This window comes from Hyla sarda, chromosome 1, assembly GCF_029499605.1.
Source record: "Hyla sarda isolate aHylSar1 chromosome 1, aHylSar1.hap1, whole genome shotgun sequence".
NCBI lineage: Eukaryota > Metazoa > Chordata > Amphibia > Anura > Hylidae > Hyla > Hyla sarda.
The window spans coordinates 363687436-363709935 of NC_079189.1; the positions used below are offsets into that span (position 1 = coordinate 363687436).

Consider the following 22500-nt stretch of genomic DNA (forward strand, 5'->3'; position numbering starts at 1 on the left):
TTTTCCAGATAGAATAACTCATGCACTTATTTAGGAAGGATTTATGGCGAAGGTACAGGAACTTCATCCACAATATACACTTCTTCCTATTTCCCCTTGATTTGAATGCACCGCTGTATATCTGCCATATATGACATTTAGCTGGCTGATAATCTAATGATATATAGCAACAACTATTATATTTTAACAACTCCAGTCCCAAAGATAAGGTCCCCTTAATTTGTCATAAAGACATTTTTTTTAATATTGTTAGAGACTCCCTTTTCTATTAGAACTAAGGGGCACAAACACTGCGCCTCATTACTTCCTATCTGCAGATTTCACCTTTTTCTGAATCATCCTTACTGAGATGATTCAGAAAAACTATTGTTTTTCTATTAAGAAGTCGATGCAACTGACTTTGATGTAAACAGAATCCATCATCATCTTGGAAAGTTTAATGTCAAATCATTGTGTATAGCCAGAGAAAACCATAAAAGTGAATAATCTGTTCTGCTTATCTAGTCAACTTTGAACAGTAAGGCTGCTTTCACACTATAAAGTTGCTCCGTTTTAAAGATCTGTTATAATGTCCCTTTAGGCCATTTTCACCCTTTATAGCCCGTTATGAATAACGGACGTTATTTGTGATGGGAGAAAAAATGTTTCATGCACTAATTTTTTTCCTGTCACAAATAATGTCCGTAATGACGTTATTATTCACTTTTATTGCCTGTTACTATGTTGGATCCTTCAGTTTTAGATTTTCCTTAAGTTTTAAAAGTAAAGTTAAAGGGGTACTCCGGTGCTAAACATCTTATCCCCTATCAAAAGGATAGGGGATAAGATGTTAGATTGCGGGGGTCCCGCCGCTGGGGACCCCACCGATCTCTCCTGCAGCACCCCTGTTTTTCAGCTGCACAGAGCGAGGATCACTCTGTGGCTGATGACGAGCAGTGCAGGGACGGAGTATCGTGACATCACGGCTCCGCCCCCTCATGACGTTATGCCCCCTCAATGCAAGTCTATGGAAGGGGATAAGATGTTTAGCGCCGGAGTACCCCTTTAATCAAGAAATTGATTGTTAAGAAATGAGGTTTATGAATAGTTTATTGCATCAGTTCCTCTGGTCCTATGATAAGACATTTGCAATGTTTTGGCTTAGTTTTTAGCCTTTATCAAAAACGCTTTTGGAAAATCAAGACCTCTCAAAATTTGCTAAATTTTAAAAATTTCTCTTCACAAATAATATTTTGAATCATATGGCCCCATAGATGGAAAAAGTTAGAGTAGAGGTATAGTTATGTCTCTTAGAAGGTAAGGAGAAAAAGTAACAAGACCAAAACCATCTTCCCAGCCCATTTATGTATGAGCTCATACTATGACTCATGGGCGGATCCAGAGTCTAGTCTCGGGAGGGGCACTATCAGGGTATCGTGCGGTGGTCGACACACCCCCTCCCATAGACTTGCATTGAGGGGGCATGGCGTAATGTCACAAGGGGTGTGGCTGTGACATCACAATCCCCCCCCGCAGCCCGCACCCAGAGTTCGGAACAAAATGTTCTGAACGCTAGGGCAGTGGAGTACCCCTTTAAGTACGCAGCATAGTTCCCCCACACTAGGTAGGCAGCATAGTTCCCCCACACTAGGTAGGCAGTATAGTTCCCCCACACTAGGTAGGCAGCATAGTTCCCCCATACTAGGTAGGCAGCATAGTTCCCCCACACTACCTTGTCAGCATAGTCCCCCCCATATTAGGTTGTCATCATAGTTCCCCCCACATTAGGTTGTCAGCATAATTCCCCCATATTAGGTTTTCAGCATAGTTCCCCCACATTAGGTTGGCAGTATGTTCCCCCACATTAGGTTGTCAGCATAGTTCCCCCACATTAGGTTGTCAGCATAGTTCCCACCACATTAGGTTGTCAGCATAGTTGACCAAAGCACCGAAAATGACCTGCCGCTGGTAACTTACCATGCGAGCATCCTCCTCCTTGCTGGTCCGCTCTGCTTTGTTTCTATGGGCGCACATACGGGACGTCAGTGACGTCCCTGCATGCGCTACCTCCCGGCGGCCTCTGCATTTTTAAAGTTAACGCGGTGCCGCAGAAAGGTAACCGGGACATCCTTGTGTCCCAAAATGATCTTTCGGGAAACAGGGATGTCCCGAATGTGACGGGGGAAATTAATCTGGGGTGGGGTGGGGACAACAGCCCTGTTGTCCCCACCAGATCCACCACTGCTATGACTCTTTGTCTCATATTTCAAACATTTATTCTTCCATTGGATTCGTATATATGAATAAATATGGTGTTTCTAGAGTAGAATACAATTCGGTGACACACAGAAGTACCACATGGTGGCAGATGTAGTTTTAGGGCTGTATACATGTGGTTTGAAAGCCAAGCTTGTCTCATTTCCTACTGATGATGGTGAATTTTCACCGAAACATGTAGAGGGGGGCATTGTGTCTCAGTTTTGATAAGGTGTCACACTGTGCCTTGTGTTTAAAGTGAGGTGGATAGTTATCCATGTGTGTGGATGAGCTGTCATATGCCCTCACTATGAACTATGTGATCGTGGAATTATATCCACGTAGTACTTGAATCACATGAGGCACAAGGGCACTGGTTTTAACAGTACGTTCAATCACTGGTTTTCTTTTAGTAAATAACAGTAAATGTTAGAGGGGTACTCAGCCCCTCGACATCTTACCCCCTAGCCAAAGGATCTCGGCTGCGGCACCCCAGACATCCGGTGCACGAAGCGAACTTCGCTCTGTGCTGGATGACTGGCAATGCAGGGTGGAGGCTCGTGACATCCCGGTCACACCCCGCTCATGACATCACGCCCCCTCCCATAGACTTGCATTGAGGAGGCATGGCCGTGACGTCACGAGCCTCCGACACTGCACCTGACGCTCTGAACGAATGCCGGGTGCAGCAAGGAGATCTCTTGGGACCCCCGCGATCATACATCTTATTCCTTATCCTTTAGATAGGGGATAAGATCTAGGGTGGAGTACCCCTTTAAGTTTTAGGGGAATCACCTACATTTTTGTATCTCAGGCTTTATGCCTTCAGGGTTATCGGGTTGAGTAGCCTGTAGTCAGCACAGAGTTATCCACACTATTGTGTCTTCCAGTTACAACATATAAATGCGACAGAGAACTGCCACTACAGTGCACATACAAAATATAACTTTTAGTGCATTACGCATAGCAATAAGCCATAATGCCCCTAAAACTAAACAATTTCCTCTATAGCTGTGCTGTCCCCTACTGCTCTTATAGGAACGTCCATGGAAGCAGTTTATCAGCAGCCCATTCTATGTAGGTATCTCTTCCTGTGCCAATTTCTGTATGGCAAAAGAAAACAAGGATCTTGGGTATGGATTTTTTTTAGATTTAAAATTTACTTACTAAGGTGCCATTGTTTGCTGTTTAGTTGCTGAACGGTCTTTTTGTCTTTTCCTAGGGTCTTGGAACCAGCTGCATAAATGACCAGTGCACTCATTTACCCCTGCTCCAGATGATTTACAACTAAGGAAAGGTAGTTCTTTGTATTCCTTGTACTAGACAGGCTGTACATGTGGGCATTAGAATCGGATTTTGAGAACCTGACAGTTGTTTTTGCCGAGCTGTCTCTTTCTGTGTAAATTGAGCACATCCAGTCTCAATACAAGCTGAAATTTTCTAATGTCTGTCATTTTAGCTGGTGTTACAGCATGACTCGCAGCCAAGAGAAGCATTAGTGTAGCATTACAGCAGGCACTGGCCCCTTTGTAACATTATAAAATGAATAAATCTCCTCCCTCCGGGCAACTGAGGAGATTTTAGGTTACAAGGTTCTAAGCAGTTTAATTGTTACGAAACCTCAAAGAAAGCAGCAGACAGACTTGTATGGTTTAAGAAAAGATTTGCAGTAATAATCTAACCCCCTCTGAGTGCCGAGGAGCTGACAGAGATGGGATGGTACAGAAGGGGAAAGGTACCAATGCAGGGCTCAGCGGGCATCTAGCTAGGTACGAAACCTATCTTCTTCATTGATCCATCAAGTAACTGGAAATTCTTCTTCTGTCTAGATGTCTACTACCACAGAGAATGGAAGTGCAACAAGTGAAAGACCAAATGGGGAAAAAACCTACAAAAAGGTAAGTGGAAATGATCAAACATGCATGCTACCTTCTAGTAATGCTATGTTTAGTATACACGTCAACGTAAAGAGTTAACGGCCATCTTGTATCAGTAGTGACAAGTTGTCAGTATGATGCCCCTGAATTTGTTACATCTTCATGAAAATGAAGTCCTACATGTATACTATTACAGTACAGGACATGATGCATATATGAAAGGGGTACTCTGGCACCAGAACAAAAGATGCGGAGGCACTCTGGTATCTGAGGGTGGATTATTAGGTGTAGGTCATACAGCAATGCTCAGTCGACGAATCGTCAGAGACGATTTGTCAACTGAGCATTGCTGTATGACCTACACTTAATAAACCACCCACAGATACCCGAGTGCCTCGGTATCTTTTGTTCTGAAATACGGCTCTTGTGGTCTGGAAGAGCACCGGCACTAGCGGAGGATCGGTGAGTACCAGTGGCATTCGTGCTATTATTCCAGTGTTTTACCCAGTGGCAGTGCCAACTCTGGACTTTATTCTGACTTTGGATGTACTCTGGCACCAGTTGATTTTAAATCAACTGGTGCCAGAAAGTTAAACAGATTTGTAAATTACTTCTATTAAAAAAATCTCGATCCTTACAGTTCTTATCACCTGCTGTTTACTACAGAGAAAGTTATTTTCTTTTTGAATTTCTTTTCTGTCTGTCCACAGTGCTCTCTGCTGACACCTCTGTCCATGTCAGGAACTGTCCAGAGTAGGAGCAAATCCCCATAGCAAACATATGCTGCTCTGGACAGTTCCTGACATGGAGAGAGGTGTCAGCAGAGAGCACTGTGGTCAGACTGAAAAGAAATTAAAAAAGAAAAGAACTTTAGTGGGTATGTATCAATAATGGTGTTGCAATGTGTGATTTTATGTATTTTTTTTTTGTGTCAAATGGAGCGTAGTCGCACCAAAATTATTAATTGTCGCATTCAAGTTTGTAATTTTGGCACAAATGCAGCCCTACAAAAGGCGCAGACTCCTGCCCCAGAATTCATGGCAGAACCTTCTGACTTTGTGGCAGTTAAATCTGACCTTGGGACTTTGTCTGGTTTACAGAGGTAAAGCTCACACAGCCAGGGCCAGTTTTTCTGTTTTTAATTTGTTCATTAGGGGGATATTCATCCAGACCTCTGCCTTGGAAAAGTGTTGCATTTTCCCCTAGCAACCAACCAGGTTGCTTCTTATATTGTTCAGGGTCCTTTTTCCACTTTTTGGTTGGGCACTGTTTAAATGTTTTACATTCTATTGTTGTAGCTTTTTTCTCCGACATTTTATTTTTGGTGTGGATTTGCCCCTTAATGAAGGGATTTGTACCAAGATTTGCGCCAAATTGAAAAGTCGCACATAACGAGTTCCACACCAATGCATGATTTTAACTGAAATCACAACTAACACCGTCAATTCAGTGATAATGTTCTAAACCATTTGGCGCAACTGTTTGTCGCAAAAAGTAACATATAAAGGAAATGGCGACAAAACACAGTCAAAAAAACTAACTGTGTAAAAGCCTTCATACATACCACTCTTTCTCTGTAGTAAACGGCAGCTGATAAGAACTGGAAGGATTAAGATTTTTTAATAGAATTAATTTACAAATCTGTATAACTTTCTTGCACCAGTTGATTTAAAATAATTAGTTTTCCACCGGAGTACCCCTTTAACATAATGTCATATTGAATGCTAAACTGTGTCCTGTTATAAAGAACGTAATAGATAGATAAATATAGAGCAAGATCTCACTTCCATATTTTTTATGTATTTGTCTTTTTTTTTTTTTTTTTTTCATTTTTTCGACCAGAGTTGTGGATTCTGTAAGCCAAAGTCGGTTAGGAGCTGGTTAGACTAGGGTGCAGTGTTTTAAGGTGGTTGTACATTTTCAATAACTGTTGGTTGAACATTTGTTTTGCCTACATTTATCTTTCCAATCCACATGAATATTCAGCCGAACGTCATGTTTTGTCTATGGGGAGGGGTAAACTGCAGCTAGTCAGCTCTGGCGCTGGGTTATCCCCCTCACAAAAAAAGGGTCTACTGTTATTATAGATAAATAAGACTATCCAGTATTGCTGTAGTGATGGATTAGTGTTCTTCTATTTAACCATACAAGACATGAAATGCTCAAATATAGATCTATATTTTAGCATTTCAACTTTCATTGAGCAATGCGCAGAAAAAGCGGTAATTTTCCATATGGTTTAAATGCGGAAGTGCAAATTGCAAAAATATGATCTGAGAAACTATTACTTATCGATGTAGCATAACTTCTTTTGGCTAGAAAGATTAGAGGTTATATACTGTAGGATATTTTACATTCCCAGTCTGTTAGTCCTCTGTTTTTGACCTCATGTGAAGATATATAAAGTGAGACACGTTGCAATCGCTAGTTATAAGCTGTGGAAGTTTGCAGCAGCACGCAGCTTACTCCCTGGCTGTCAATCAAATCTGACCTTTTTGCTATATAAGTCACAGTGTCACACTGGCCACAGTGTCAAGCACAATGCAACACACTGGCTTATACTGAGCAATTGCAGTGAGTCTCAGGAGTGAGACCTGGTGCAATCAAAAGTTTTGACTTGTCTGGGTAAAATTTTTCAATGATAGTAATCCTTTTATACAGAAATATCACGACACAGCTAAGATACTGCATCATCACTAAGGCATGGTAGACCAGCTAGCTAGCTGGAGAAAAAACAACATTTGGCCTCTCCCCTACTGTAGTAGTGCTTGTACTCATTTTGTATTGTCTGTTCTTTTTTATTGTTTACCAATAAGAATGCAGAATGTGCACACAAAGTCATTTGTTTGTTACTGCCTGTGGTAAGCCACACAGAACAGCATCGTACTCTGAGTGAGGCCCCAGATTGCACATTGTGCATATGTTATATAATGAATCCTTTATTTTGGCATTAAGGCTCCCTGTGCTCAGCATTGTAGAGGAAAATGTGGAAAATAAATGATACCTACCTGGACAGCTGACCTTCCTATTTGTCATGCAGGCAACCATAACTACGAAAAGCTAGGTTAATGTGACTTTTAATATTTGATCTGATAAAAATATTTTCCACTGGAGCAAAATTCTTTGTGTCTGGCCATTTATAGTCAACCATGAGCTGCAGGCATTGCTATTTCAATGCTTATATAACTTCAGTACAGATATTATAAGAAGATGTTCCTATTTTGTCATAGCAAGATAGTTTAACATCAAATGAGCATTAACCATACAGCAGAAATGTCATTTTCAGTTTTCGTTCTTACATTATTTTCTATTAACTAAAGTGGACCTGTGGCTTCTTCAATAAGTATACACCATCATCATGCATGTGGAGCCGCTGAGTGGTGTATTTACAAATAGGCTCTAGAGCAGAAATTTAAGGGGGAGGGGCAGCAAAAATGTCACCCATGATACACCACTGGGTACAGAAGCATGGGCACCGGTTGAGACATGATAGTGGCCACAAACAGTTAAGGAGAGGGCAGCCTGCTGACAGGAGAAACATGGAGAGCCCCTATCTTCCACACTACATGAAAGGCCAACTCCATGGTTGAGGTGCACTGATGTGGGATGGAAGTCACCGAGTCCCTGGCCTATTATGCAGAGTCCCAGGAATTCACCATGCTGTGTGTGTGTGTGTGTGTGTGTGTGTGTGTGTGTGTGGTGCCGACTGGTCACACCTTAATGAAGAAAAGCAGCTGGACAGCTAGATAGAAAAAGGAAAAGGTTACCACCCATTCTTGGCATCACGGCCACTGATCAATTGCCTGTACTTGACTTTTAATGGCAGTAAAACATGCTGTCTGCATCTTGCTCTTTATGCGTCAGCTCTGATGTGAGAGTGTGCGGGATGAGGTACGGGCACTTTAGGTGTCCCCAATGCTGAGCTAATGGATGCTGACATGTGACTGAAAGACATAGGGGGCACTGTGCTGGCAGCTGGGTTCTCCGCAATGTCAGCTAAACTCAACCTAAAGCCTACAAAGAGGGTGTGAAATCCTGCTAATCCTCCTATGTAGGGGAAGGTGGAGAGGTTATTGAGGATAGACAGGCCTTGAAAGAGACCAATGTTCTGGGCAACAGAGAGCAAGCATGGCTGGGGGTACCGTAGTGGGCACTATCATCTGTCAGGAGATCTTGGAGAATCTTCTGTTTCCATTCTCATGTATGTATCCTGTGAGTGGTAAATTAAATGCCTTCACTGATCCAGATCCACACATGCTGCACAACAATCTCTGCATCGAGCTTCATGCAGTTTCCTTCAATTGAACTATATTCCATTTGTATCTGAACATCCATGTAGACCCTATCAATTTGACAGAAAGCAGACAGACCCCAATGTAAGTCAACATGATTTATGTAACACTACAATTTACATATATTGTTATATTCCACTTTCAATGTACTAAGTGGAAACGGTAAATACTAAAGAAGAAGGGGTGGATCTTCAGCAGGAAGATGTGTGGCCTTGGTAGAAAGGGGCAGGAAAAGTTTAGTTTTGGTAGGGCATCCGAGTTTAGGCAGGCCTAGGACAGCACAAAATCAATCACACCACTGATGACTGCACCCTTGACAATCCAGACTGCAACTATGTGCATTGACTGTTACCACTACTCTCGACAAGGCGTGAACCTAAGGCTCTTCCTCTTGGTAAGAATGGTGTTGTTCCTCCACTTGACAGTCTAGCCTCCCAGTAACAAATAAAGTGGTAAGACTAATAACACCAATTTCAAATGATCAGCAGCTACAAGAAAAAAGCACCCAAATCCATGGAGAAGCAGTTCCACATGCATAATGATGGTGTACATTTAGTGAAAGTACTGAATGGAGGTATAGGTGCATCTGAAAACACTAGGGCTGTACTGACTACTACAATACAGCATGCTTCATTCGGTGGGGACTTCATTTGGTGCTTGGCTGTATAAATCCAGAGACAGAAGCTCATGCTGAATCCGGATTGGATCAACGGGGCAGGCTTTTGCATTCAAACCTTTTTTTAGCGCAGTGTCTACCTCTGCCTGTGCATCAGAGACATGTAGAGAGCCCAAGGCTTTTGAAGAGCAGAGGGTGGGAGAAGACCAGCATGACACCAGGAGTCCAAGTGGTATGCATTATTTGTCCAGACTCAACCCAGCCAAATATGGAACCAAACCAGGAATTGAGCCAAGGCTGCACCAGTGCTAGGTACTACCTATTATTTCCCCTCTTAAACAAAGTTTATTTTCCCCTTCCATCATCCCTAGAATTGACATCTTTGACCTAAATGCACTAAATTCTGCCCCCAATCCTTAACCTTTGAAAATGTTTGTGCTGCTCAGTGCCCCCACACCCTATTAATAACACCCTTAAAACTTTAGATTTTGACTTGTCGAAAGTTTAGATCCTCTTGTTAGTTAGATGTTTTTAGCCAGTGTCTACCTGTTTTGTTGTACTTGCAGTTATATTTATGCTGGACGAGTTATGTACCTGCTGATATGGGCTCCTCTTACTTAACGCTGTATCTCGCACTTAGGCTGGGTTCACACCACGCTTTTGCAATACAGTTCCTGTATCAGGTTTTTGATAAAAAAAAAACTGATTCCTCAATACCTGACTAAACTGTCTCAAAACATGTGTACAAATTTTTCTCTGTATATGATTGAAAACCGTATACGGATTGAAAAATGATTTCCGGTTGCATCCGTTTTTTAAGAAAAAAAAGTATACGTTTTGAACTTTTCACTTTGTTATGAATAAAGATTCACTTGTTTGATTGAAATTCCAAGAAAAAAAAACTGTGGAAAGTCAAAAACTGTATAGTGAAAACTGGATGGAACCGTACGCACATACGGTTCTGTACGGTTCCCATTGACTCCCATGTTAAAAAAAAAAAACGTATATGGTTTAATTCGGTTTTTCACCCGGCCCAAAACCGTCTGTGCAGAAAAAAAAAGTAAAAAACAGTGTGGTTTGAAAAACGGAGACAACCGTGTACAATATGGTGCATACGGTTTTGAATGGGAAGTCTATGGGCACGGTTTTCTGTACGGTTGCATAGTTTTTTTTTAGGAAACTGTATGCTGAAACCGAATAGTAAAATTGTGGTGTGAACCCACCCTTACTCTGATGTATGTACACTCCTGTTTTTGATGAATAGACAATCACTGCTATCGATTTTCATGTTGTTATATTTTGTTCTATTTGAAACCTGCAAAAAGAAAACCTTTAAATAAAAAAATCTTTAGATCGTACCGAGTTTCAGACCTGAATCCGGAGTCCTATTGTAACAGTTCTAATGCATGTCCGTGCTCTCCATTCCCTGGCCAACTGTCCGATTCAACTCTCTAACTTCATAGATTAATGCAGTGAAAGAGTCAGATCTGGTGTCCCCCTGGGGAGTGAGGTGCGCTGCTACACTACATAGCACTAGACCAGGTGTTTTATTGTGATTTTTATAACTTATCACTCTGGTTTTTGCATTGCTGAGCTCAGCTAAGGAAGATGCCTTTGTGTACTTTTACCTCCGTCACATGTTTATTCTTCCATTCAGATAGTTGTACATTTTGTCTTTACTTTGCTGCGGGCATGAACAGTGAATGTCATAAGATGGGTTGTCACTTAATCCAGTAATATTTTTCTACATTGGCACAGGCTTCTAATTTGCATTGGAAAAAATACACATAAGCTTGTTTGTCTAGGTTCCACCTTAACCAACAGCATCACTGAAGGAATATGAAGTAGGAAGCCAAAAAATGTATTGTACATTGAACATGGTGTTACTCTGCAGATTTTCAACTAAATGAAGATTCTTCCTTTTCCAACAACATTGCTTGCGGATTGCGTCAGGGGAAAAAAAAAAAACGTAATTTCCTCATCTGTAATTTGCATTTCTACAGAACATCTAAATATCCCTATGGATTTTTTGGTAGTGTGTGCATAAAAAATTTAATTGTTTCCAAGCAGAAACTTCCTCGGCACTGCTACATCTAGTGGTTAACCCTCTGCAATCCACTGTTCCTAATGCAGACAGCAGAATCTGCCAGGCGTTGCTCTCTGTATGCAATGTAGTCACAAATCATATCCTCCACGAGAAATGAATGACAGGGCACTCACCATCAGCTTCAACTTCGGTCTTCTTTATTCATGATGAAGTACATATACACAAATACAGTGCAGGATAGGGATGGACAAACAGAGATAAGGGGGTGCCTCTCGGAGCAACGGTGCTGTTTTGCGCTATGCGGTTTAACTGGGCCAGTTGAAGCACATAGCATGAAACGGCACCGTTGGCCCGAGAAGCATCCCCTTGTCTGTGTTCATCCATCCCTATCCTACACTGTATTTGTGTATATGTACTTCATCATGAATAAAGGAGAACGAAGTTGAAGCCGATGGTGAGTGCCCTGTCATTAATTTCTTGTGGAGGATAACATTTTAATTGTATTTTATTGTGGATAATTGTACCAAAAACATGCATCAATTTGTTCATGTGTAAATAAGTCTGAATCCTTGGGGGGTATTTGTCTTTATGATTATACGTGATGTCTGCTGTCAGGAGGAAGAAGAGCAAATAACAACCAGGACAATGTTGTGAAAAATCTGGGAATGTTTGGGCGCTATTGGAATGTAGGTTCCATAGTCCAATTACCATATGGAGGAATAGACCACTAGTTACAAACATATATCATGAACCGCATTTCAGTCCATATAACTTGGACCTTCCTCAGGCACTGTTCAGGAGGAACAATGAAATTACAGCCATAAACTACTAATATTAGAAAATGTATTAAATATATGGTTATTTTGTTAAGAGCTGCTGGTTCAATCAATAATGTAATAACTTGCTAGCATTCTCATGCATAATATATATCCCATGTCTTGAGAATAGCCTTATCTTAATCGTCAAGAAGAGATCTCTAAGCATAAATTATTTTACAATAAGTAGACTCCCTAGAAATCATTGATACACTGCAGACAAGTGCTTGTTTCCCGCTAGCTGAATTATTTATTTTGGTTTGTTGTTGTTTAATTCCCAGTTTTGACTTTTTTTTGTGTCAAATGGACACATAATGCAAGATTCTCACTATAGCAACTGAAACCTTTTTTATTAATGCATGCATTATCAAAGAGGTTAATATTTAATACATTAAACTGAGATGTACAGATGTGGTTCATACTCCCTAGTATAAAATAATGAAGAAAAAATTAATAAATAAAGCAAATCTATGGCACTAAAGACAGCCATGCCCAGCAACATCTGGCCCTTAAAGTAGTTACTTTTAATATCCTGTTAGGGCATATAGTGGTAGAAGGTGGGAATATTGTATTAGTCTGGAAGGGGAAGCACTTACGCAGTAATAACTGACAACAAGCAGTTGCTGAGCAAGGTGGTGTCCAAAGTGGACAATCCATCTAACAGGAACATAGTGTACTTAAAGGGGTACTCTGCTGCTCCCTTCAGCACCCGGCGTTCAGAACTTTTTTTTCTACATGCTGGGTGGTTGAGATGTCACACCACGCCCCCTCATGATATCACACCATCTCCCATAGACATCAATGGAGGGGGCATGGCGTAACATCACAAGGGGTGTGGCCTGAAATCACGCCGGGTTCTGGAGGGAGCAGCGGAGTACCCCTTTAAGATTGTCACCTAGTTTTTCAAAGACCTAGAATTGCTCGTACAACTGAATTGCCCCATAACCTCTAAGGACCTCACACCTGTGACAAAACATGTTAGGGGGCTCTGTGAAGAATTTTAATAACAGCATCAGCACTGGTTTGGAACATACTGCAGCTGTGCTGTACCAGTATCATAGTGTTTGTCCTGTGTTATGACAGTGTACAAGTTATTACTGATGATGTGCAGATGATGCTGGGTTTTTAATTCACCATTAGCTCACTATTATGATTTGTTATAATAAAGTTAAGTTTAAAAAAAATTCTAGCTGGCTGAGTTGCAGTTAAAGATTTACACTTGCAGCACTGGATGAGTAAAGGAGCCACAGCTGCTGTTATGGGCTTGCAGAGAATTGTAGTAGTAGATACTGACTTGACTATGCCTTGACTAAGACTTGGAGTCTGACTAGACTTGACTTGACTTTAGAAGAGATGATAGAGAAGGCTTCCACCAGTGAAGTCCTTCACAAAAGGGTTCCTATTTAGTGTTTATCGGCAACGTGAACAGAGCAGACAGATGTAGCCAGAGGATCATCACACCTTTATCTTGAAATTCCTTAAACTCAGTCATGGGCAGCGACCAGCGGGAATCCATGTGAGGGTGAAAACCACTCAAGAAGAAAAAGATTAGAAGATAAACTGAAGGCCCATTTTCATGAGGTAACAGAGGAGGATGAGAGGAGACTCTCTCTCACAGCTGGCCAAGGCCAGACTACCACACTAACTGAGGGATCCACCCTGTCTAACCAAACTAGGGTGAAGGCAGGGACGGAGGGCCCTTACTGGCTCAACTGCTGCTGTGGCTTCCTTACTCATCCTTGAGAGAGTAATACATTTAACCCTTCACATGTAATTAAAGGCACAATAGCACCAACAAGTTAGAAAACACAATTAAAGCATTTTTATTAAAGAACATATTAAGGCACAGATTTGGGGTAGCACCTTAGGATAACATCCACCTGACAGAGCAGGCAGACAAGGGTGTTCTGCTCCGGGATACCACACACATACTTAAGGCCCAGTTGGTTTGGATGCAGAGCACTGTTTAAGACAACACTGGCAGATTTATCAATGTTAGTTTTTGGAAGTGCAGTAAGTATGATGCACTGGTGACAATACGTGCACCTTGTAGACAGTGTGCTAGCACTTCAAATCTCATCCACTGTGTTTGTCATATGAAGCAAGTATTGCATTGTGGTTATTGAAAGGCTTAAAATAATGCTTTATAAAAAAAAAGTGTAGTTTACCTCAGAGTTGCCTGGTAGGTATTTAAAATATATTTGTTGTGTGATGCATTACAAGTGGAGGCTTATGGAGGATTTAGAAGTAGGCCTTCTCGTCTTGTAATTATGCCTTCAAAAATATATATATATATATATTTGGTCAGGGGAAGACTGGCTGTACCAGCTACTTACATTAGATAATGGGATTTTTTTGACCGCAAACGGGTCAAAACTGAGCCGACCGCAGTCACTGTTTGACGCCGGTCGGATCATTAAAGTAAATGGAGTCACGGGCTGATCCGGCCGGGGTACGGGAGCGCCCGTTTTGCCCCTCCTCCAGCCGGATCCGGCACCCGTATGTACAAAACGTGATGTGAATGCACCCTAACAGTCTAAATAAGGAAAACCATCACAAAATTGAAAAAAATGCCAAAGCTGAAGCATGCTGTGATTTTGAAAAACTGTTACTGGTCCAAAAAAAGCCACTAAAAAAGAACCTGTTTCTGTATCTCGCTCTTATCAGAAAACTAATCTAGGTGACACATTCCCTTTAAAACTGTAGTTGTGTTTAACACTTCATACATCTTATGTTTAACCAAATTGAAGAATACCTCTTTATAGCCTACATGCCTGAAACAGTCACAGTCATTGCAGGTGTTTATGAAAGCAAAACTAAAATTACCAAGAGCTTGGGAAAATCTATATTTATGTTTGCAAGACATGTTCTTTTAACCACATACCAAAAGCAACAAGAACTTGTTGAGAAGCAGGAAGCTGAATGTTAACCACTCACTGCAGTTTGCAGGTGGGAAGCGTGTGCTTGTTTGTTCATAGGTGATCACTTACTTACCTGTATGATAAACAAAAAAAAACAAAAAAGAAAATTTTCATTCTAAATTCCTGATACAAATGACACGGCTTTCAGCAATTTATTTATTATGCATCATCTTTTAGTCTCCTAAAAACTTTTAACAGATATAATTTCATTATAGCATTGACATTAACAATACCATGTTTTATTGGTACCTTTCATAATTATGAGTCTGTTGTATTCATGATGGGAGCACTCCTTTGCCTCTCCATGCCTTTCCACTGATAAATTCATTGCCCAGACACTCCTTGTGTTTCACTCTTATACGATGAAGGGAGAGATTACTCCCGAAACGTGTAATTCTATTTATATTATTTTATTTTACTTGTTTTGTTATGTTTTTCTTTACTCATTTTCTATACAGTATTGTGCTGTATTCTGATCAATACATTTGACTAAAATTACCTTCTTGAACTGGAAAGCAAATTATTTCCAATTGTTTCCTACAGTGTCTTCTCTCTTCATCCTGTTTGTTTTGTGGCATGGATAAGAAGAGTCGCAAAACACTGAATTCATTTAAAGGGGTACTCCAGCCCTTAAAAATGTATCCCCTATCTACAGTATAAGGGATAAGCGTCTGCTCGTAGGGGGTGTGACTTCTGGGACCCAGTGTTATCTCCAGAACAGCATGCATTACATGCATTGTACATGGGAGTGTGGGAGCATACACAATGCATAGAGTGTGTGCCGACCCACTGCTACCTGCTGTGGGGCGAGTTTGGGCCCCTTTCTGGAGATCACATGGGGTCCCAAAGTTCGGACATGTATTTTCTTTCCAGTGGAAGTGTCTAGCATCTGCACTTGGCTAAAAATTCCTTCACTCACTTCATTCCTTCGCTGCTCACACATTTTGGCATCCACTGCTCAGGAAGGGTCATGTCCAAGGCTAGCACTGATCGCTCCCTCACTTACCAGGCATTCACTTATTCCCTGAGTTTTCTGTGCAGTGCTGAGTCTCTTGATCCAATGACTGCAGGCTGCTTTATAACCCTTCCTCTCTGGTTTCATGCTACAGTCTGATAGGACAGGAGTGAGCACAGAGGAGTGCTAGTCCCACCCTTACATACTCTGCTTCAGCTGGGACAAAGATAATGCTACAGCCAGACGGGGTTATGTCCTGGAGGGTAAGGGAAACCCTTGTGGTGTTTAAGTATGATCCTTTATGATTTTTATATACATTTTTATGAAGTATATTAGAAAGGTTAATGTATCGCCAAGATGTACAACATATAAAATGTTTTTGATTCTGACAGTGCCCATTTAAGTGCCTAAAGTAGAGAAAGGTACATGATATGCCTAGTGAGTTAGTTAGTCAGTCAATACTATGCACACATTTTCCCATTGGCTGGCTGCAGTATAGGAGCCATGATCGGACGGCATGGAGCATGGTAAGAGACCTCTCAGCTGATCGGGAAACCGCAATTACACGGTGGTGATCCCGATCAGCATCCCTGAGCTAACCGACAGTTAATTTCAGGATTTTTAGATGTTGTGATCAATTTTGATTGCGGCGTCTAAAGGGTTTATACTAGACATCACCGCGATCGGTAATGTTTGCCTTTAGCCACAGGTCCCTGCTATGACGTGCGCTGCATAGCACAGGGCACCTCCGTGATATCTGCCAGCGGGTACTCATGCAAATGTCCAGTATCGGGGCATCCCTAGATGTTATCATACAATTGTTTCTATTGAAGGAAAACTGTCAGCCTGTTCCCACACACTAAACCCAATACACTGGGTTATAGTGGGGGTGAACAGGAGTCCAACGAGAGGTCATTTACATAAATAGGTCCTGAGATATATCCCCCAGAAGATCCTTTGCTGAATTCAGTGAATCACGTGCAGGGGGCGGGGCTTTTCAGGGGGCGGGTCTTCGTGACTCCACTTCACAAGGATGTGGAGTCACAGACAATGAATATGTAAATTGAGTCAGCGAAGCCACACCCCCTGTGCGCGATTCACTGAATTCAGCTGAGGATCTTCTGGGGGACATATCTTAGGACCTACTGGACATATTTAAGTAAGTGACTAATCATTGGACTCCTGTTCACACACACACTATAACCCAGTGTATAATGTTTAGGCTAAGTTCCCACTTAGCCAAAGCCAGAAATATATTCAAAAGGAATAGGACATATAAAAGAAGTACTTACACTTCTCCTCCCTTATGGATCCACTTTTGACTTTGGTTCAAAAACTGCAGTGGCAGATCTCCAAAAACTGCCAGAAAAAAAAACAAGTGGAAACCTAGCCAAAAACTTATACACTGAGTTGTAGCCTAAGTGTGGGTGAACAGACTGATAGTTTTAAGCTTTTGGGCTATTAAATAAAAAAAAGTATTGATGTGAATTGAATAGCAATTTGTTCTGCACGGTTGAGAAGATATCAATGATATGGCAGACACCAGTATTACATTATCTGCATGTCCTAAGATTGGCTTAAGCCTACTGTAATGACAACTTGGGGGGGTGTTATTTGCCTTGTTTGCTTTTCCTTAGCTTGTCTATTTATTGAATGTATACTTTCCCAGGACAGAAGCAAAAGACTGGATGCCTTCATTTTAAAATGATGCTTAAAGGGGTTATCCAGGAAAAAACTTTTTTTTATATATCAACTGGCTCCAGAAAGTTAAACAGATTTGTAAATTACTTCTATTAAAAAATCTTAATCCTTTCAGTACTTATGAGCATCTGAAGTTAAGGTTGTTCTTTTCTGTCTAAGTCCTCTCTGATGACGCCTGTCTCGGGAACCACCCAGTTTAGAAGCAAATCCCCATAGCAAACCTCTTCTAAACTGGGCGTTTCCCGAGACGCGTGTCATCAGAGATCACTTAGACAGAAAAGAACAACCTTAACTTCAGAAGATCATAAGTACTGAAAGGATGAAGATTTTTCAATAGAAGTAATTTACAAATCTATAAGCAATATAGAAAAAGGACGGAGAGACTCCTGCGGAAAGTTTAACTAGAATGACCCGGGCAACTCAAACTAACACCTGTACCCAAGGTGTCTGAAAAAAGAGTACTAGACAAAAAGAATTTTTGAGGCTCAAGGTCTTTGGATAAGGAACACACTTGTTGGTTAAAATATATGAAATATTTATTAATTAATTAATTACTATCAACTGATAGTCCGGGATCACAGGGCCCTTGTAAATCCACGGAATCAGAAGATTCATAAAAATTATAAAATCATAAAATTCATATGTATATTCATAAAATAAAATTATATATATATCTATAGATATATAAGACCACTGAAAAGGGTAGCAGCTATTTCAAATCGGCACTCTGGATAGTAATTGTGTAAATAATGTCCATCAAAGTGCCAGTGCAGTCCTGAAAATATGTAACACAGTCTATCACACTTATGAATGTCCTTTCAAGACAGTAAAGTGGCAGTTGAATAATATTCAAGTGTCTGTGGCTCCAGACTTAGATGTCGCTCTGTATGTTATATAGAGCAATCCTAGGATGCTGTATTCCACAGCGGTAAATTCAAACTATGCGCATAGTGTTTGGGAAAGGTTTAGCTCACCGGTCCTGATGCAATTCTCGGGAGGTAACTTTACCGCTCCTTGCTTGTCCTCAGCGATGTCAGGCAGCCGTCTGTCCCCGCTCTCTGGCCTGAGAGCGCACCGCTGGAGTCTCTGCCGACTCCTATTCGCGCGATGTTAGCAGATGGTGGGCGATAGATACAGGGGCTTCTGCGCTTGCAAGGCAGGTAATCCAGGTAGCGTCCTCGTGTAGAGAGCGCGTGCTCCCGGTCTCTGACCGCGCGCTCAGAAATGTCCGTGTGATAGCCGATAATAGCTCTGGACTGCAAATGATGATAGTGGTCTCATACGTCTCTTAGGGGGGTCGCCGGACGCGTTTCAGCACCCACTAGGTGCTTTCTTCAGCGGCTTAAATATATATTTAAGCCGCTGAAGAAAGCACCTAGTGGGTGCTGAAACGCGTCCGGCGACCCCCCCTAAGAGACCTATGAGACCACTATCATCATTTGCAGTCCTGAGCTATTATCGGCTATCACACGAACATTTCTGAGCGTGCGGTCAGAGACCGGGAGCGCGTGCTCTCTACACGAGGACGCTACCTGGATTACCTGCCTTGCAAGCGCAGCAGCCCCTGTATCTATCGCCCACCATCTGCTAACATCTCGCGAATAGGAGTCGGCAGAGACTCCAGCGGTGCGCTCTCAGGCCAGAGAGCGGGGACAGACGGCTGCCTGACATCGCTGAGGAAAAGCAAGGAACGGTAAAGTTACCTCCCGAGAATTGCATCAGGACCGGTGAGCTAAACCTTTCCCAAACACTATGCGCATAGTTTGAATTTACCGCTGTGGAATACAGCATCCTAGGATTGCTCTATATAACATACAGAGCGACATCTAAGTCTGGAGCCACAGACACTTGAATATTATTCAACTGCCACTTTACTGTCTTGAAAGGACATTCATAAGTGTGATAGACTGTGTTACATATTTTCAGGACTGCACTGGCACTTTGATGGACATTATTTACACAATTACTATCCAGAGTGCCGATTTGAAATAGCTGCTACACTTTTCAGTGGTCTTATACATCTATAGATGTATATATAATTTTATTTTATGAATATACATTATATATAATAGAATATATAATTTTTATGAATCTTCTGATTCCGTGGATTTACAAGGGCCCTGTGATCCCGGACTATCAGTTGATAGTAATTAATTAATTAATAAATATTTCATATATTTTAACCAACAAGTGTGTTCCTTATCCAAAGACGTTGAGCCTCAAAAATTCTTTTTGTCTAATTTACAAATCTGTTTAACTTTCTGGAGCCAGTTGATATATAAAAAAAAAGTTTTTTTCCTGGAATACCCCTTTAAAGGATTAGAACAACAATCCTTTCAAAGTTTAATTCACTTTTGCTGGTGTCAAAACATGCTTTACTTTAGGCCTTGTCCATCTGTCCTTCTCATCTCCTTATAGAAAGTTGAGGAAGTCGCTAAAAGACAGGCATTTATAAGTGGACTGTATAACAGGGGACATTAAAGACAATTATCTTAAGCCTTTTAAAGATGGCCCTCTTTTAATGGCTAGTTATCTCTGGTATTATATTGAGCTTAAAATTGGACATTTAGTCAAATAATTCATTCTGATTGTGCGTGAATGTCAGCCATAACCATTTTAGTTTTATGTAAACAGTTTCCCAGTCACAGGAGATAAACAGAGTTAAAGGAACATCAGCTGTAAATAATTCACACACAAAATACAATTTTCCTTTAATCTTCTTTATTTGAATTCTATATAGTTTTTATTAAATTTTAAACAGACGAATATAAACTGAGCAATTATCTGTGTCTCAGGAGATCTGCCATTTAAGCCACCTCTTCCTCACTATCCTATGTAAAGCTGTAATACAATTGTCTGCAGCAGGAGCCTCCCCTTCTGCCCTGTCTGAAAATGTAACACTTTGTGACGTGGCTAAGCCCTACCCCTTTAGTTGTTCACCAGCTAAAAAGGAAACAGAACAGCAGGGAATATGTTCTCTGGTCTCTATAAAGATGGTTTGTTTCAGGATCATTCAGAATGGCAAACAATGTGGGCATGTTCATCTCCTGTTTATTTTCCTCGTTCAATTTTGGGTTCAGTGTACCTTGAAGAGTTAAAGGGGTTATTCAGGAATAGAAAAACACAGCTACTTTCATTTAAAAACCACTCCCGGTCTGTCTCCAGTTTGAGTGGGGTACTGCAGCTCAGTTCCATTGAAGTGAACGGAGCAAAGTTGTAAAACCACACCTAACTTGAAGACAGATTTGGAACTGTTTTTGAAATAAATTTGCTGTGTTTTTCTATTCCTGGATAACACTTTTAACCCCTTAACGACAATGGACATAAATGTACGTCATGGTGACGTGGTACTTAGCGCACCATGACGTACATTTACGCGCCGACATGATCGCGAGCACCGGAGCGGTGCTCGCGTCATGCCCGGCAGGTCCCGGCTGATATCAGCAGCCAGGGACCCTCCGGTAATGGCGGACATCCGCGATTGCGCGGATGTCCGCCATTAACCCCTCCGATGCCGTGATCAATACAGATCACGGCATCTGCGGCATTGCGGTAGTTTGAATGGACGATCGGATCGCCCGCAGCGCTGCCGCGGGGATCCGATCATCCAGCATGGCGGCCAAAGGTCCCCTCACCTTGCTCCGGCCGTCTCCCGGGGTCTTCTGCTCTGGTCTGTGATCGAGCAGACCAGAGCAGAAGATCACCAATAATACTGAGCAGTGCTGTGTCCTATACATAGCACTGCACAGTATTAGCAATCAATTGATTGCAATGAATAGTCCGCTATGGGGACATAAAAAGTGTAAAAAAAAAAAAAAAAAGTAAAAAAGTGTCAAATAAAAAAGTAAAAAAATTTGAAAAATCCCTTCCCCCAATAAAAAGTAAAACGTCCGTTTTTCCCATACGGCGTAAACGTAAAAAAATAAAAAAAAGTCCCAAATTGCTGCTTTTTTTGTCACATTTTATTAAAAAAAAAGGAATAAAAAAGGAATAAAAAGTAAAACCTATGGCAATCCGGACTTTTCTCCGGGTTCCTTTCTGGGTGGCTTCTTGACTCTACGCGACGTCAGCCCGATTACTAGGGTCCTTCAGTCTTCCTCTTTGAAGACGCTACCTGATATCCTAGGAGACACCATGCCGTCACGGTTCCACTCTTTCCAATACTTTCAACTCCGGCACTTTTACAACACATGGCGAGCCTCGGGTGAGCTGCATAGGGATCCTACCCCGTTCGAGAAACTTTGCTTAGCACAGTCTGGACCCACCCATACGGTATCCTTAGTATACTCCATGCTTCGAACCCGTGACTCTCGTTCCCTACTGCCTTACCAACGGAACTGGGTGAAGGAATTGGATTACACCCCCAGCACTGCTTAATGGGACACCTCATACTTGTTATGCCATAAAGCCTCTAGAGCAGTTGCCCTTCAGGAGACTAATGATAAATTGCTCTCTCGGTGATATAGGGTTCCGGCCTTACTTCACTGTTTTTATCCCTCGGTCCCGGAGGTATGCTGGAGGTGTGGACAAACCAGGGGAACCCTCACGCACATTTGGCACTCCTGCCCGCTTTTAGCTTCATACTGGTCCTCGGTTCGCGCTCTTATCTCGGAAATTACGGGTATGCAGTTAGATGATACACCTCAGATGCTCCTCCTCTCGATGCTGCCCGGGTCCCCAGACTCCCTGCGGAAAGGTCTCACAGGTGTTTTACTAGCAGCGGCCAGACGAGTCATCCATAGACGATGGAAAACCACCGCTCCCCCCACGACTACTGATTGGCTTTGTGAAGTCCTACACATTCAAGGGCTGGAGGAATGTCTGGCGGATTTGAATGCCTCCACCGACCGATATGTCCTGCGCTGGCGCCATTGGCTGGATTTTGCGGCCTCACCCTGCTTCCTCCAATATGGCCTCACCTGAACCCTCTCCTTTACCTCTCGCTCACCTGTCCTGCCCCGATCCCCCCTCTGACCTCACCTCCCTCCCTAACCCCCCCGTACCCCACCACTACCGATTGCACTGGTTACCCCACTACTTG

The 22500-nt window shown here is 41.9% G+C and overlaps 1 protein-coding gene across 4 annotated transcripts in view; it reads left to right on the forward strand.

Annotated features, from left to right (window-relative positions):
* PIP5K1B (phosphatidylinositol-4-phosphate 5-kinase type 1 beta) overlaps window positions 1-22500 on the forward strand; it is a 177538-nt gene that overhangs the window by 53525 nt on the left and 101513 nt on the right. For all 4 annotated transcript variants that reach the window (XM_056523046.1, XM_056523048.1, XM_056523049.1 and 1 more), the window contains exons 2-3: window positions 3458-3532; window positions 4065-4133. In XM_056523046.1, the coding sequence (XP_056379021.1) occupies window positions 4065-4133 (69 nt within the window). In that variant the 5' untranslated portion in view covers window positions 3458-3532. The remainder of the gene's footprint in view (window positions 1-3457; window positions 3533-4064; window positions 4134-22500) is intronic.